This window comes from Stigmatopora nigra, chromosome 12, assembly GCF_051989575.1.
Source record: "Stigmatopora nigra isolate UIUO_SnigA chromosome 12, RoL_Snig_1.1, whole genome shotgun sequence".
In the NCBI taxonomy this organism is placed as follows: domain Eukaryota; kingdom Metazoa; phylum Chordata; class Actinopteri; order Syngnathiformes; family Syngnathidae; genus Stigmatopora; species Stigmatopora nigra.
Genome location: NC_135519.1, coordinates 7,878,749 through 7,896,376, shown reverse-complemented (window position 1 = coordinate 7,896,376; position 17,628 = coordinate 7,878,749). Strand labels below are relative to the sequence as shown.

General features: G+C 39.5%; 1 protein-coding gene across 2 annotated transcripts in view; it reads right to left on the bottom strand.

The window, feature by feature from the left end:
• The window catches only part of inpp5a (inositol polyphosphate-5-phosphatase A), a 75,277-nt gene that overhangs the window by 30,583 nt on the left and 27,066 nt on the right, over positions 1-17,628 (bottom strand). For both annotated transcript variants that reach the window (XM_077729921.1, XM_077729920.1), the window contains exons 5-9: positions 13,226-13,289; positions 12,208-12,311; positions 7,624-7,676; positions 6,290-6,409; positions 126-210 (exon numbers count right to left, since the gene is read on the bottom strand). In XM_077729921.1, the coding sequence (XP_077586047.1) occupies positions 126-210; positions 6,290-6,409; positions 7,624-7,676; positions 12,208-12,311; positions 13,226-13,289 (426 nt within the window). The remainder of the gene's footprint in view (positions 1-125; positions 211-6,289; positions 6,410-7,623; positions 7,677-12,207; positions 12,312-13,225; positions 13,290-17,628) is intronic.

Genomic DNA, 17,628 nt, shown 5'->3' with positions numbered 1-17,628 from the left:
TACAATTCTTATAGTAAGAATATTTGACAGGTTCATATTTCACACACCACACTGACCTAACCCTAACAACACCATACAAAAATATCACTGGGTTATCATAACAAAAAGAAAAGGGGTGGACTCACCTCAATAACCTGTTTGAAGTCCAACCTGAAGTTAAAATCCCCAAAGATGAAATATGGAACGTTTTCAAACCGCTGGTCTGTTATCCTGCAAAATATTCCAATTAAAAAAAACATTTTAAAAAAAGGATTTGACCTGAATGCGCATGATTAAATATGTACATGGATAAACACAACCACACACACACATACACATAACTTTTAACTACTCAAAGGTCAAACTTTTTTTTAACCAAAAATTGAGTCTATATATAAACATATATTCAATTTTAGGTTAAAAAATAGTTTGACCTCTGAGTAGTTAAATAATGCAGGTCACAGCACCACCTTGCGGTCTGATTATTCTGATGAAACAGTCTATATAAAGACATGGTAAATTTAGTTAAGTAGCATGAAATATTCCTCGTATTTAAAATATATAGACCAAAAAAGCAATGTAATAATTTGATCCAAAGTATATTTGTTTCACTTAAATTACAATGCAAATACTGTGAATTGTCTTCAACGCCAGAGAAAAGAATATTCACAGAATAATACATTCAAGCATTTTTTTATTGACATGGGGGGGATGGAGCCTATCGCAGTTAACTAAGCCAATCACAGACATTCAAGCAATTAAAATAAATGTTCACTGACATCTCAAAAAGCTAAATGAAGTAACCTATAAATCATGGTTAGTCCAGCAATTAAGAGAAATCAGGGAACACTGAGTGTGACATAAAATCCAAATTTTAAAAATAATCATGTGATTTAGAAAGTGCAGTGGTGTTGCTATGGCTTGAAAAGACTACATCAATAAAGTTGAGTTACGCTGCCATAAATGCAACAGGGGAAGAGTTCCCATGGCCATATCGTCCTTAAACATATTCCAGTGGTAAAGGGAAGCTAACATGCTCCCAATACAAACATTTACCACTACTTCTCATATGACCCCAAAATTTAATAAAGAGATCTTGATCACTTCCCTTGCTTTTGAAGTAAGCTTCCTTTGATTTAAATTAGAGAACACTGACCTGAACTGTATGATACACCTTGGCGCTACCTTTGACTCAGACACTGTGTTGTTGACAATATAAGAAATAGATTATCTTTGTAGATGTTAGTTTCCTAAAGTATGTTGAGCAAAGTTGTCATTTTACAATTGCAAACTACACAGCCGAGCCATCACATGAAAAAGTATGAACATAATAAGCAGCACGATTGAATAGATTTTTAGATTTTTTGCTTAGAATAAAATAAATACATCACTAAATACATAATTTTGCCACCAGAAGTCATTTTCAAATGTTGTTTTAACCACCGTAAATAACAAAACCACTATTTTTATGTTTATCATGAAAAACATTGTTTGGCTTGATGTTTTGTGTCGCCCAAACCTAATTTTCTCAGCTAATAGAGAAGTTCTGGACAAACTTCGATATGATATGCTGATTGTTTCACAAAAGAATGGGAAATGGTAGAATAAACCATTTTTTTCTCACTCTGGAAACTATGCAATGGGTAATTTGAAAATGAATGTCTTCCATTGTCTCAGAGAGTCATTCAAGCATACATTCTACAGCGACATCGCACTAAAAGCCATGTCCAAATACCCAAAGCTCGGTTGTTTTGTCTGCTGTTCTGAGGTATCAAGAACAGGTCAGAAGGTAACATTCTGTTTACACGATCATTTCCTAAAGCACTCATGCTGACCCGCTGGTGTGAAAGTTGACTTTTTTCCCCCTCTGCCTTTGTGTGTAGAACGAAGAATTGCAACATTAGCTACAGCTACTGGGTGTGAAAAGGCTTTGAGAGTGGGGGGTCCAAGGAAAGCCTTCAACCCCCGCTGGCTGACCCTCACCCTTGGCCAGGGCCCCCATTAGCCTCGTCATCACAGTTCATTCAGGCAAACTGTAACAGTGTCACTGACATTCTACGACAAAGGCTCACTCCTTTACACAGTCTATAAACATGCTTTCTCCTGGCCAATTCATCGTGCAGTGACACTCCTAAAAGAGCCTCTTCTCACTGAGGTTTGGGCTGGGCCCTTCATAAGGCCTTCCTTGGAGCCACACAAAGACAGGGGTCAGACGCTAATTTATAATATGGCCCCCCAACTCTGCTCCCAGGCTCCTTAAACCACTACTATTCTCTTGCCCTGCATCTAAATTGCGCTGAGACAAACACTTTAAAAAAACTATAAGAAGGCCGTGGTGAAGAAATGAAAGATGCCCAACACAGGTAACCAAGAGTTACAAGCACACAATCCTTTTTCTCGCTCTCCCACTCTGGTCAGTCAGTATTCCTCAATCCTCTCCTGGAGAATTAAATACCGTGATTGACAGCTAAACTGGCATGTAATAGACAGCCTGTATGGGATTAAGAGGGTGAAACTGGGGGCCATGTCATGATTATATTGACAAGATGACTTACCATAATTTGGCCAGAGAAATTTAACTTTACACACAATGGTTAGGTGGTGTGCGGTCATCCATTGTAAGTAAATGTGGAGAATTTGGGAGAATGTTAACATTGTGAAGAATGTGCTTGGTGACATCTTTCTGAATGGGTCAGGGGTGGCCCTGACAGGCCCTTTGACACTAAAGAGAAGGCCATCCCTGCGTCCCATGTTCGCACCACACAACACCCACTCCGCAAATAATGCTCTGCATTAAAAGAGGGTTTTGTGTGCGATGGTCAATCTGAGGTTGAGAAATGAATCAATTAAAGCAATATCAACAAATTAAAGATGCACGGAGATAGCTATAAACACAGCGGGAAACCACGGATGGGAGAATTTGACAGGAGGAAGTAACTAATGTGCCGTCAGCAAGTATGCATTGATATTGCTCAAATTCTGTGAAGTCTTGGTTTTCGTGGGACCTGATGAGATTAAATCAACAGTCCCTCAGATGGTTGCAGCCAGGCACTGTATATCTTTTTGTCTTATTTTCAGCAATTTTAAACACTTCCATGTAAGGGATCGAACTGTTTAGATCTTTGGCTTCCATTGATGGCAAATCACTGTGTGATAACCAGGTGAGCACCACATATTTGAACATAATGTTGGAGCAAAAAGGGTAGATAGGCCAATTACCTCAACAACTAATGTCCGAATAATTTTGACTGTATGAGCTGACTGTGTTAACTCATTGGTTGCCATTAATGGCGATAGACTGGGGGGAAATGATCGTCAGCAGCCAAACTGGATTGGACATCTATGCCCATGAAACAGGATTACTCATTGCAATACTTTACAATTAAAGTGGAACTGACGACCATCTGTCAATGGTAGTGAAAAAGTTAATTAATTTGCAATGGAATAATGAAGGGAGCGGATTGGTGTCTACAGTGATATTGACACAGAATTGGTCTGTAATGTTGAAAAGGGAACTGAACCAAAAGAAGAAACGGTCCCCCCACGTTCCCAGTATCACCCACAGTCATAAGCGTTAGGTCGAGACCATAAATACAGAGCTGTAGGGTGCCAAGATTCTTTTTTAGCGATGCTTTGGAAAGCTCGGCTGTCTGGGAGGGGGCTCAGAATATAGCCGCAAGAGGAGCCAAATGATGTCTGGTTTAAGATGTCTCGTCAAATCGCTCTCAGAGGTAAAGGAAGTAGCTGATCTAATTTATGATAGTGCCCCTACCAACTAATACTCAATTTTAAAGGCTAACTAAAAATCACTATGCAAGCTATGTCTTCGAAAAAGTAATTAACATTTTATTTCATGCAGTTACTGATGACAAATGAGAAATTTATGATTTAAATATACAGCTGTATAGTAAAATTATAATCGTGCTTTGATTTGTCAATCGGGCAAAATGACTCAAATTGAACGAGTTTGCACATTAGTATTATAATTATTGTCAAAACATTTATTTAAAATAGATAGGTGAACACCCCCACATGTTCGTCATTATAATAAATTCATCCTGGATTTATAGAGGATCTCCCTGTGATTCTCCAGTCCACCCTTTTGCTGCTGAAATTGTCTATTGGCTGAAGACTAGCCGGCCTCCCTATGTTCTTTCAGCCTGTTGTTCTGGGAAAAGCCGAAAGGGAAACATTTAGGTTGTAGGGCTCTTTGAGACGCTCTGACAGTTGACTGATGACCGTCCATAAAATGACAAAGCATCGCTGTGTGGTAGCCAGTGTGGCCCACTGCCTCCCCATGGGAAACTAATTGCTTTGAATTGTTAAAGGCAACATTATTTTTCTGCCAATCACTGCATTTCAATGGTCCGAAAATGAGCATGAAACAAGCCTTTTCAGGGAACAAAAACGGTAAATGTCCCCAATGTTGATCAAATTAACTTCAGGACTGTGACAATAGACTATATTTGTGTGAAAATAATGGCGTGCCACCAAAGGATCTTTTATGCTCGGATTTCACAGTTGTAATGTAAAACTGTTCTCGGCTCAATGAATAAGACAGAGCACACTGAATAAGATTGGAAAAAAGAAACAAACTGCTATACACGGGAGGGATTTTAGTAGGAAATTTTTAAAAAAGCAAATTTTTATCTCACCCTATGAACACTATAATTTGAACACATATTTGGTCTACAATTCTAAAATCAAAACCCCCAAACCACTGTCTTTAAAATATTTGAAGTGGGCAAATACTTTGATTTCACGCAAATTGTGAGCAGAGAAATATTGGAGAATTTTTTTCTGCTTTTCATTTGCATTTACTGGTCGTGAGAAGAGCTTTGCAAAACTCTTATGGAAGTGGCTGAAAAGGCAACACGAGCTACAGAGCTGTGTGTTTTTAATGTCTCTCCATTGAGGGCTGGCTGGCAAAACGCTGTTCCTTCTCAGCATTGTTCCCCTGAGGCCTTGTACCACTTGGAGATAAACACCGTTTAGCAGTTAAAAGAGGCACAGAGGAAAAGGCTTATCAGATCAGTTCTCAATAGGCTGTAAGCTGCTTTATACAGCCTGGGCCCCAGATAAGGTGTTAGCCGAGGGTTGGTGCCCAGTAGCACAGATCTGTCCTCTGTATGTTAGACTCCTGTAATGACCACTCATGGAGCTCAGCTGGTGGGGTTTTGAGCAGCCCCCTTTTCCTCCTCTCCAATGAGAGATTTGAGCTCTGAGAGGGAAGAGAGAGGAAAGGAAGGGGGGATTGGCTTTAGATTCCCCCCTGTCCCTTTTCCTGCTCTACTTTCTGGGGGTAGGGAGTCACATTTAGGACAATAGTGAAAAAGATGGTTCCCAACCAGCCACTGAATGGGAACACTGTTGGTGGTAGGACTTCATTCAAAGCCCAGCCCAGGCACATTGTCCTCCCAGATCAGCGGAGGATAATGGAGTTTGCTGGTGGCTGCCAAAAGGTTAGCAGCCCCTGTGAAAGGACCGACCCATTATTTATTGCCCTTTACAGAGCCCAAGGACCCTTTTTGTGCTCCTCCTCCCAGCCTCCTGCACTGCCAGCTTTTTCTCACTCTGTGCTCCGGATCTGCGCACGACAGGTTGCCCCAATGTGAGCGAGTGAGGTGCAGGACCCTCAACCAGCTACCCTGGGATGCCTGGCTGTCAGGGACATGCAAAACTACCCCTTCGTTCCTTCGCACCATTTACCCCTGATATGACCCAGAAGTAACAGCAAGGTTGAACGAGAGGATTTTAAAAGCAGGGAGCGTGGAAAATGCCACCCAGCCAAGTGAATTTTCATTCAGTGCCTTCCACCACCTAACTACAAATCTGACACTCAACTATTTACATGTACTATTTACAAGCTGACAGTAGAGGGAAAGACAGCCGTAAAACCATAATAAAAGTGGAGGATTCAATCAAAATAGAATCGTCATCATGCCAGTAAATCCAGTTAAGTAAGGGAATAATAAAAAATGCAGGAAAACATCCTTGTCCATTAAAAGGTAGGCCATTCTTTTCATCAAAGAGAGAATGATGTCAATAAAATCTGTCTCATAATTCAAGTATGTCACGCATGTACGTACAGTTATTTAAAGTGGAGGAGACATCAGGATATGTTGTGCATTTTGATGCCGTTTATATGAAAAGTAAACTACCAGGTAGAGAGTGGACAGCAGCAACACAATGCATTCAAATATTAAACCACACTATGAACATAAGTATGCTTGCCTATTGATGTCTGTCTGAGAAAAAGAATATGAAAAATGACATGAAGTTAGGGTCACCTAAAAGTGTAAAAGTGTACCTGTCTAAAACGTAGCTGAGTGCCTTCTGCCGGGTTCTAGAATAGACGGAAGGACTCTTCTCCCAGGCCACCAGATTGGAAGCATCGTGGAAAAGGTGGATGTTTACCAGGTCAAAACAACTGGGAATCAAGGGAGGAAAAAAAACAAGATTTGAGAGAATGTTAAAGAATAACAAACACAACCTGATATCTAGATGTTCTTGCTTGGTGGATGACTTACCACATTTCCTAAACTATGAGTGGTAATATTTTTTTAATAGTTCTGCTGGGTGTGCGGTGTATAATCTGGTGCGACTTATATATGAAACACACACTTGAACTGAGAGGAGGTCCAGGCGTGTTCCCTACCTAAAGATGTGTCTTGTCATGTTATTTAGAGTAATAAAAGCTGAATATCTATATAATGTTCACAATAGAATAAAATTTGCTCGAAAATGCGCCATTTTTTGTTCATTTCTTGGTCGGTGTGACAAATATGTTATAGTGATTAATGGTTATTTGTAGACATAATTGTAATTCCTGTTATTTCCTAATGAAAGATTTTGGAGGGAAATGCTTGCTTGATCAATAAATGTTATGAATTGGATTGTGATCAACCTTAAATATTCCGCTCAAGTAGTCCAACACATTTTTATTGTAAGAATCTTCATCAATAGAGGTGCAAATAACGGGGCTAATCGGCTTTCATTCACTTTGTCATGTCAAGATTGCAATAGCTCAATGCACAATGATGAATGTATCCCTTCTCATGGTATCAATCTACCGTGTTTGTTTGCATTAAAGACTTCCTTAACTCTAGGGCTTTCCTCGGCAGAGGTACCCTAAACAAAATGATGTATGCATGTCCTCCTCTATCTTCATCTATCACTTAACCAGTCACTCTCTCCTTCTCCATGCTGCTCTTGTCAAACATCATGTCCCTATTAAATGCATACCATTTCAACTCTTTAGTTCTCATGTCATACCTCTATTAGATTACCACTCAACCCGACCCGCCCTTCCACCCAGTCCTCTGCTCTCGCAACTTGAAGCTAGCATTTGCATTCCTCCCACACAGGTTCAATTGCATGTAATGTTTTGTGTCATCTGTCATATGCAACTCCTTGACTAACATGATTATGTCTAATCAAATCCCCAGAGAGGATACAGCTATGTAACTAACTCTTGCCTGTGCTGTCAAACACAGCTTTCCTTTGTGGAAAGACAAACATGACCACAGTATTTGAATCATCAGCTTTGTTCGCTATGAAAGACTTGTAATCACTCAGGGATAAACAATGATGCGATGCATTGTTGGAGAGATTTATGCAAAAAAAAAAAAAAAAAAGGCTTACCAGTCAGGTAGGGCCCATCGGGTTCTGATGAATCCTTTCCTGGACCACTTGCACTGCAGAGAACAACACAATTAACTCATTTGCTGCCACTGACAATGATTGACATCATATCCATTCCAAATGTGACGGCATTTGGGTGATCATGTTTCAGTGCTATTAATGACGATAGACATTCAATCCAATTTGACAAAAGGACGTAACCTTGAGCAACACCGAAAAAATCCTGTATCACTTCAAGATACACCATCTTGGTTTCGTTGTACTTGCTTATGCTTGTTGTGATGACAATAAATGATTCTTTAACCACCCAATATTCATTCATTCTGCTTATCCTCACAAGGGCCACAGGGGCGCTGGAGCCTATCCAGGGCAAACTATGAGCCATTGGCGGATTAAATCGAAATCAATTATAAAATTAAAACACAATTCTTGAAAAATGTTGGTCAAGCTAAATGCAAATTTATATTAGTAAAATTGTAAAAGCATAATTCACATTTTAACCACAATCCACTAAAACCTTTTTTACATTGATCTATGAAAGAGGGGAAAAGAGTACTAGTGTTTGGACATCTGGTATACAACAGCTGTTTGATCAGGTCCCCCCAGTCTTAAGTTAATTATCCAATCACAAGTCCAAAGATGTTTCTAAAACACCACATGATTCACCATGAAGCTCGTTATTAAATGAGGGACAAATTGATGCTGTGAGTCTTCTAGTTCTTGAATGGATAAATAAGTCTCTTCTCCGCATCCTCTGGTCTACTATGCAACTCTCTCTGATACTCCTAATGGGGAGTTAATTGTAGTGATGAATAAACTAATTATGGGCCAGGTCACATAATTACAAATTGACTAATTTCATTCAAGAAAAAAATTCACATTAAAGGCTTAAGAGGTATTTGATTGCACCTCACATCCTTCAATCTGCATTAGGACTAGATTAACTGTATCAAATTGAATTACATTAGCATACTTGAATGAATCCATACGGCCTTAAAAGGATGTATGGGCCCTATTATGAGTTGTTGTCCAAATACTGTATTGTGATGTTAAAAGCAGTGAATGTAATTGAATATAGTATGTAATTATTACTTTGCACTTGAAAATATATATATAAAGTGACTAACCAAAAGTGACATGCATATTTAAAGACAAAACTAAACATCTGACAATAAAACATTTGGCCTGCAACGTATGCTTTTAATACGGACCCATTCAGGTAAAGTTGTGGAAAGAAAGTGAGTGGCTGCTAGGATGACGATGGACAAGATGAAAAGTGATGTGGGGGTGGTCGTGCTCAGCGCCCATACAAGCACTGACTGCAGCCAGAGAGGTTTAATCTCGATTTAATTTAAAGAGCCATTAACTGCAATCACAACATTAATATCAATCACTTCCCTGACACCTGGCCCCAGATTGCCCCATTTGCTCTACGTATGACTGATCGGCCCGCTGCTTCATCGCTTGCTTATAAACACCGGCACACATGCGCACAAACACACACATTCTGCTATTTCTTTTTTCAACCCAATATAGGGAGTTTTTGTTTCTAGCAGGATTCCAGTTAATATGATAATATTGTGAAATCAATCATAGTCAAGAGAAGAAAAGTGTAGCTCTATATTGCAATAGCATTATATTTGGTTGCTGACATTGAAGATGATGTGAAAAAACGGAATAATTTACACAATATTGTATCATTTTGTTAAAACAGGAGACATATTTGAATTAAGCAGATAAGTGACATGTAATCATATCATAAAAAAGATTTAGTGGCTGTGAAGAGTCACTGGGCAGAGATGAGGGTGCGAGTCAAAGGCGAATGGTAAAAGGTCAGAAGGCTTGAGGTGACATTGGCTGACCCACCACAGGTCAGTGATGGCGTCTCTGCCCATGACAGTGATGAACGGTGGCTACACCATGGGTCACATCCAGGGGAGCGACTAATACGTAAACGGGATGACTGAAAACACACATACGCGTCCCTATGCACACGCCCAAGAAACAGTCTAAATAATAAAGAACAAGATGGAAAAACAAATACCTTATTTGATTACCAACATCGCCAACTTCTAATATTTCACCTGACGTGACATAATTTTAAATTTGTAAGTTGTTTGTTTACATATGTTTTGTTTTAGTGGAAAACCACATTGAGAAAGTTTAGAGGAGTGAGTTGTGTTTCTTAGTCATAGCGAGCTACACAGAGGGCTGTCAAGTTACATTAAATCAATTCATTGCTTTTATGAACACACTTATGGTGTGGACAACAAATGCAAAACTCTTATGGGAGTTGATCTACTGCCTCTAAGGGATTTCCCTCCTTTTCATCTTGTTTTGTTCCTGTGTAAAACAATCAATAGTAAGGGTGCATTAAAGGTTTTGGTCGTATACTTTATTTATATTGGTCTATGACAAATACTTATGATGCAATGGTTTGTAGAGCCCTGTAGTATTGCAGCAACCAAATAAAGAGATTAATGCTCGGTGAGGTTGAACAGATTGTAAGAACACCAAATCCATTATGGCAGCGTTCAAAAGATATTCGCAACTTCTGTCTTCATGGATATTTGATCATTAATCTCGCATTATACGTCGACAAATTATAATAAATGGCCATGACTGAGAATTGGAAATGTAATTCATTTATAGGATGTTAAATTATAATTAATTGTAGACAGAGAAGACAACAGACCAAATTTGTACATGTTTTTTTTCCTCTGAATTAATCATGAGTACTTGTTGCATAGAGAATACTGTAAAAGTCACCCAAATCATTGGTCCTTTCACAAAATAGAGTGGCGAACTAATTATAATGAAAAAGTATGAATTCATGGGTATGCCATTTCCATTAAAAAATCAATTTGAGACTTCGATGGAAGTGGTATTTGGAAATGGAAGTGTTTATTTATTCAATTTTTGTAACGTTGGACATTTTTAATTTTTAACCCTTTATAAAAGTACTCATGCAACATATTTGCTGCAGTTGATGATGATATTGCAATGGTATGGAAATCGAATGAATGAGTATTACTAAAAAGAGTCAGCCTAAAAAGGGAAAATATTAATTTCCTATGGGTATTTTTTGCAGTTAGGACCACAAAAAGAAAAGTTATATTGAAAGCACTCATTGAGAATGCAGTTATGAAATACATCCGGGCACATACACACATAAATAATACCTGCTGACGTCATCACCATCCAGTCCATTCACATTTTATGAATAAGGGCATATATGAGGTAAAACATTTCAAGAGACAATTCGTCCGCTATCACTCCATAACTTTCTGCAGCGGAGTTCTTCTGACTCATAAAAAATACTTTATAAATTATAAAATATCTAATCTAACCTAATAAAACATTGAAGTGAACTTTATGAGCACATTGAGAAAGCTACAGCGAGTGGCCCTAGGCGTGTGGGAGACGTAGCTTTCCCAACCTGTTTCTCTCCAATATCATGCATGATAAGGCTGAGACTATGTGACCCGAACAAGCTGAGATTCTAGCAACTGGTTTGGGACTGCGTGTGGCAAACTGTTGGGTCCAAGATCCCCATGTAATAGGATTCCTCCAAGCCTCAGATGGATGGCAAATGTAGGCAGTTTCATCTACTAAAAGAGGGCATAAATCATAGGCGGAGGAAGCAAGGATGAGGCAGGGGTTATCACCAGTCTGCCTCTCTCATGAGAGCTTTGCATTAAAGCATTAGTGAAATTAATTCATCTTTCATAAGAGGTTTGAGCAGTATCTGTGATCTATGATAACAACCAATTTCTCACTATGGAGGGCCGGAGGAGGAGGGAGACAGGGGAAAAAATACTCAGCCCATTTAAAAAGAGCAGATTTGTGTAGTCTATCAGGGTCGCTAACATTATCTGGAGTGCCGCTCTCTGGAGCATCATCCCAGATTCATATCCCAGTCAGGAAAGGGACATAAATCACAGGGAAAAAACTTTTCTCAACCACTACTACCCTCATTCACTGCTCTTTTCTTCCCGTATCACCCCCTTTCTACCTCTAAAAATGCCCAGTGCCATCCTTGTGGGTTTTTTTTTCCCCGCCGCTTGTTCTGATAAGCACAGAATGATGCTTTGACATAATCGTTGCGAATGGATTTGCACCGCACTCCGGGCAAAAAGATGATTTCCCGCTGAACATGGATACAGTTTGTGAGAGACATGGAAATTGGGGGAAGAGTGCAGGGAAGGCTGATTCCATCTGTTTTGCATATATGTGCGGAGGCGGCCGTTGGAGCATGGTTGACTGATGAGTAGGGAGTGCGGGAATGACACACGGGCAGCCGTGCTCTTCATGACTACATCAGCACAGCAATGCTCTGTGCTCACCCTCCCTATGATGGTGCAAAAGACCATGCAGGAGAGGTGAAGGCACCAGAACGAGCTTAGAATTATTCCTCAGGAAACAATGAGTGGTTTCTGTTTTGTAAATTGAATTTAAAAGACAAAGTATTCCAATTCATTCTTGGTTGTTCCAAAGATTAAAAAAAAAGAATCAGTTCTGTTCTTTCAAAGCAATTCAAATGTTCTGATAGACGGTACACATAATGCTGATCACATAACTCACCTCAGGAAAGTAGTCTTGTGGAAACTTCTCCTTCTCCAGAGATGGTGTACTTTCTAGTGTCTCGGAGCAGGTCTCCTTCCCAACCACCTTCCTGAATTTCTTGGCTGATTCAGGGAATGCAAAACTCAAATATCTTACAAATCAATGTTGATTTTTCCAAGACCCAACAAAGTGATGAATAATTTCAAAAGGCATCCAAAGCATTACTTTTAGGAAAAACCTTGTACAGTCAACTGCACCATCTACTGGCCAGAAACTAAACACTGACATAGATGATTTGCCCAAGAGTGTATGTATTGAAGAAAATATACAATTCTCTCTTTTTGAATGAAAATATGAAAATTATAAAAATAAAGAGATGAGATGCGATTCATTTTTAATCGGCTTTCAGAAAGATTTAAACCACAGCAACGTTGTCACAGGCATTTTATACAAGTTTCCCTTATGGTTGTTAAATTGTATATACATGCACATTGTATATACATTCATGCATACTGTCATTATTTGCAGTAAATGTATAATGCAGACTCATGTAAATTCTTAGATAAAATGTTAAATCATGGAGTATGACATGATTATTGAAGACTATAATACTGCACCGATGAGTGGTCTCTTCTCTAAAGAAGCTCTCCCCTGCTGTCGCACTGTCCTTCACTGAGGTAACGGGTGCTAATGCTGACTTGGTTGTAATAGGAATCTAGGCGCCTCCACATCTATATCCTTTCTTTAATTAGCGTGGCCACGGGACCCTGTGGCACTCTGACACCGCAGGCTGATGAGACCGCCGTAACTGTCCAATAACCCGCCGAATACCATTACTGCAGGCCCGAAATCTGATGAATTAAATCCTAATATTAATAAGCATTATCAGTCGCTCCCGCTCTTTTTACATTATCCTCAAAGACAATCTCAGCTCATTGGTTTTGATTGAGATGGGAATAGCCTGTAAATGAGGGAGGGCCCACTCTAGGAGGGTTTCATTTCTAGTTTCTAGCTTTGATGAATAGCAGTCACTCACCTTTGAAATCAAACTGCTGGATGTTCTTCAAAGACTCGTGAATGAAGTAGAAACTTCCGAGAGCCTGCAAGAAAAAGAGGAATAGGCTTTAGAATTTATTTGTATCATGCATTCTGCGTAATGCACAATTCAAACGATTCCAAAGTAATTTCACATAAATTACAGCAAGACTTACAACATTTCGTTCTGCATGTGTTTGATCACAACCAAGTCTCCAGTTTCCAAGAAATTGGGTGGAAAGTCTTCATGAGTGTTTATCACGCTATCATGCACTTTAAATTTCTGCTTAATTCAGGGTTGAATTGGTAACATACCCACAGTACAGTAAACAGCCCAGTCTGTGTATGCACCATCCTACTCAAATGTGGCGACTCATCAATTTTAGCTAACTAAAAGACTCATTCAGCCGAACCTTTGAATGGGTAAAGATCCACTTCAATAGGCTTAAAATCGAAATTTTCTCTGTGAACAAACGGAAAACTTTCCCAGGAAAAAGTGAGTCGCACAGATGGGGATTTGATGCGGTTCACAGTCCACTACACTGCTTTTTGCTGGCCCTATTTACATTGAGGGCAACTGAAGGCAAAGCTCAAGCTCAATCCGCTATATCTTTGAGATGGAAGACTTCTGGCTCGGATAATTCTCAGTCTTTTTATTCCCTTTGGCCAAATGCTTGTGAGGAACTTTTTCAATGAAGAAGAGTATTATTGGAAACAAGTGGGTAACGCAAGTAGTTAATGGCTAAAACCAGAAAGTAGAGGATATATATAATATACTGAAGTCAAGGAGAGGAAAGTAGGGGAGGAGGGGGTGTTGTTGTGGTGATAAGTGATGAAGTGAGGATTTGTGAGCTCGATCAGATGAAGGAGACAAGGCATGGGTTTAGCCTACGTGTACTTTCCGGTTGAGGCCTAGAGAAAACGCCTTTCTCCGACAGGATGTGAGACAGTTTGGGCCCAGTGTGCATTATTTATGAGTGCTGGCACATCTTGAGATTAAACATTTGCTGATTTGTCAAAAGCACAAACATGAGCTCCTGCTCATCTCCTTGACATATAAGTTCAGCCATCGGGAAAAAAAACACCGTTGCACATTTAATTGATGAGGGGAGCGGCTGGTGACCCGTGCGCTCCCCAACTTCCTCATTGCAATGGAGGACGGAGGAAAAAAGGGGACAGATAGCAGAAGGGGATCGGGGAAAAAGAGGGAGAAGCATTAAGCAAAGGCAATGCTCAAGGTCGCATCTTCCCACTTTTTCCGGGTTTCCAAGAAATCCCACCTCCGCTGCTCAATTGTCTTTGGGTTATCTTTCTTTTTACCAACAATAAATCTTATATGTATTTTGATCTGCTTCTAGCGTTATTATTGTTATTGTAGACAATCTCTTTATTTAAATATGTACACATTTCTACAAAAACACTATTCTAACAAAAGCACGAAGGAAATTCTACTCAAAGTAATAGTACATGAAATATTTGTATCTATGCTTTACTGTTAGCCCATTCTTCTTCATGAATAAAACAATTGGGATTGACAAAACTGAATACAGGTATCCTTTACTAGTTTTTTTTGTACACTACTTAACCCTCAACCCTTGTAAATATCCAATTTAAAATTTATAAAAGCAAATGTCTTCTATGCTCCCTCTTATCTGCCTCACTGCATGACTCTTCATGAAGAAGCTATTATATTAACAGGCCACAATTAATCCATTTGTCTCCTAACATGACAGGCTCCAAATATTCATTAGGGCTGGGCTGCGCTGACAGGCCATGCTTATCATTTACCAGGAGCTTTACAATGGCTTGTGTCAAACGTATGTTTGTCACGTCTCACTTTATTGATTAGCTGCCAGACCCCCAAGAAATAATTAAAAATATAGTTTACATATTTATAAACCATGTTGCCACAGCGGCTACTTAATTCCCCATTAGTAAAATGCAGTCTATTAGTCGTGTGCTGCAGGAGAGCTAAGGGGAAATGAGTAATCATTATAATTGCAGACAGAAAGACAATAACTGCACCATAAAATCTCAGATTTTATGGCTTGTTCTGCCAATGCTATCTCTTATCATGACTTGTATTGCCAATGCCACTCAAAGATAAGCGAACATTGGCTCTGCTCTGCTCTCCTTTCTGCGTGTGTGTTCATGCAAGTGTGCAGTTGACATTTCTAATACCCCAGCAGATAAGGGCTGAACAAGTCCCAATAGACTGGCTAGAAGAAAATAAAGACTTGAGTACCGCAGTACATAGTCTGCATACTTTGCTCCCGTGAATGCTTTATCGATACCAAGGGCTGTGAGAATTAGTTCTGGCCAATGGATAGAGGCTGGTTTTCTGTGACCTCTGAATAGATTTTCTGCATTAAGCGTGAAAAATGGGCCATAAAGCAAACATAAAAGTAATCATTTTTCTTCAAGGTCTCACCTCCAATCTGGGCAAAGGGAAAGCCAGCAGTCCCAAGAGAGGTGCCATATACACACTCTAGTGTCATCAGAATGTCACTGTACCGCTTCTTGGAGTAATATTCTGCTGTCCCACTGCCACTAACAAAGTGTGGCAGGTCCAGTGGGGTTTTAATAGGGAAAAAATGGCTAAAAGCTGTGGCTTCAACATAAGCAAAGAAACGCTTATCCATGTGCTTTTGGACATGCATACTGGGGTAATTGATTATGGTGGCGGTTAAATACAGACATACAAAACAAAATACTGCTGCAGCAAATCTTTTGGCAAAGAGAATGAAAATACAGTAATACCTCGTTCATACAAGTGCCCCGACATACGAAGAATTTGGGATGAGTAAAATTCCGGGGAAATATTTACCTTGAGACCAATAAAAAATAATAAGTTGAAGGGTAAAAGTTTGAACCTAAATATAATGACCATTAACAACCGAAAGGAATCATCTATTTCAAATTTAGCTCTTTGATTGGCTCCTATTGAGAGACTAATCAGAGTTCACATTTGGCCACTCACAAATCTCAAAATAACTAAAAGATCTACTGTTCTACCGGCTTAAATGTTCAAAAACGATGTCATTTAATTTTCTGCCATCGACTACAATAAGACATCCAATCAGCTTTGACTGGGAAACGGATTGGACGTCCATCGCTGTCAACGGCACTGACAAATGATCATCCAATGTGTTTGAAGTCTATGGCTGTCAATGGGAGTGAATGAGTTCATACAAAAGCTCTTGGGCTAAACAAGCACCTTCACAGAAGAGCTTTTGAACGAAAAACAGCCTGTTTATCATCCACGGCACAAAAGTTAGCCGCCTCATTGGAGACGGTGTGTGTTTTCAGCGTAGTGATAGAGATAAAGCGGTCTTGGTATTTTCTAGTGCTGCAGAGTACACTGGCCACCCCCAATCTGCCATATGTGTTTGCCAAGGCTCTCTCCCTGAGCCATTGATTGAGTATTCACAGTATTGAGCCACAATGTCTATTATTCATTGGCTGCCCGGAAAGCCTGACTGGATACACAAAAAAACTCTCATTAAAACTACTTCTATCACTTCCTGAAATTTGAAGGAGGCCCAAGTATTGGAACCATCTGTCATGTTCTGAATAAGGCCTTTCCGGAGTGTTTTCTAGGAGGCACAAGTATGGGATGTAAATTGTTGAATGCTTTAAATTAATTAAAAGATCATTTGCATCACTTAATTTAAGGTGATCATTGAAAAAAACGCCCAGAAAAAGTCTCCATTTTGACTGACAGAACCTTACTTTGACTGGCTGCATTACGTAATTCTTTACGATTGTTTAAATGGATAAACACAATTTCAAGAAAACAAATGGTCACAGAATACATTCCAAACAGCCAAACACACACATGGTACATCATTTTTACTATAGTTGCAAATTGTGACATTTACAATAGTGTAATCTACGCTCGCACAAACAACGATGGCCGCAATGGATGAATTTACCAAACTCATTTGGTGATTAAATTTAATGGAATAGGTCGTTGCTTTAAAAGCCTGATATAATATCTGTATTTTGTGTTTGAGGACTGTGAAAGCTTTTGGCAGGGTGTTTCCAGGATTTCACTTCATCATTCTAAAATCTCCCAGAATGCCGAGCAAGACGCGGTCATGATTGATCTTAAAACCACTGATTTTATTTTCGTTTGAGCAAAATATTATGGATGGGGCTAAACAAGGCATAATAGGCCAAACCCATGGCAGCGCCTGACCTGCCAACAATCCAGACCCACTCCCAAGGTTGGCTGCCTCGCTGGGAAATATTGTGCATTAATTTCATTTAGTCTCCCCTCCAACATTCAATGGTAGAAGTTAATTAAATTGCTTGTCCATTGTGTTCATCCACTTACAAAGTTAATGATATTGTGCCGGGGAATTAAAGAGCATTTTATAAAGCGCACGGGATGGGAGCTGG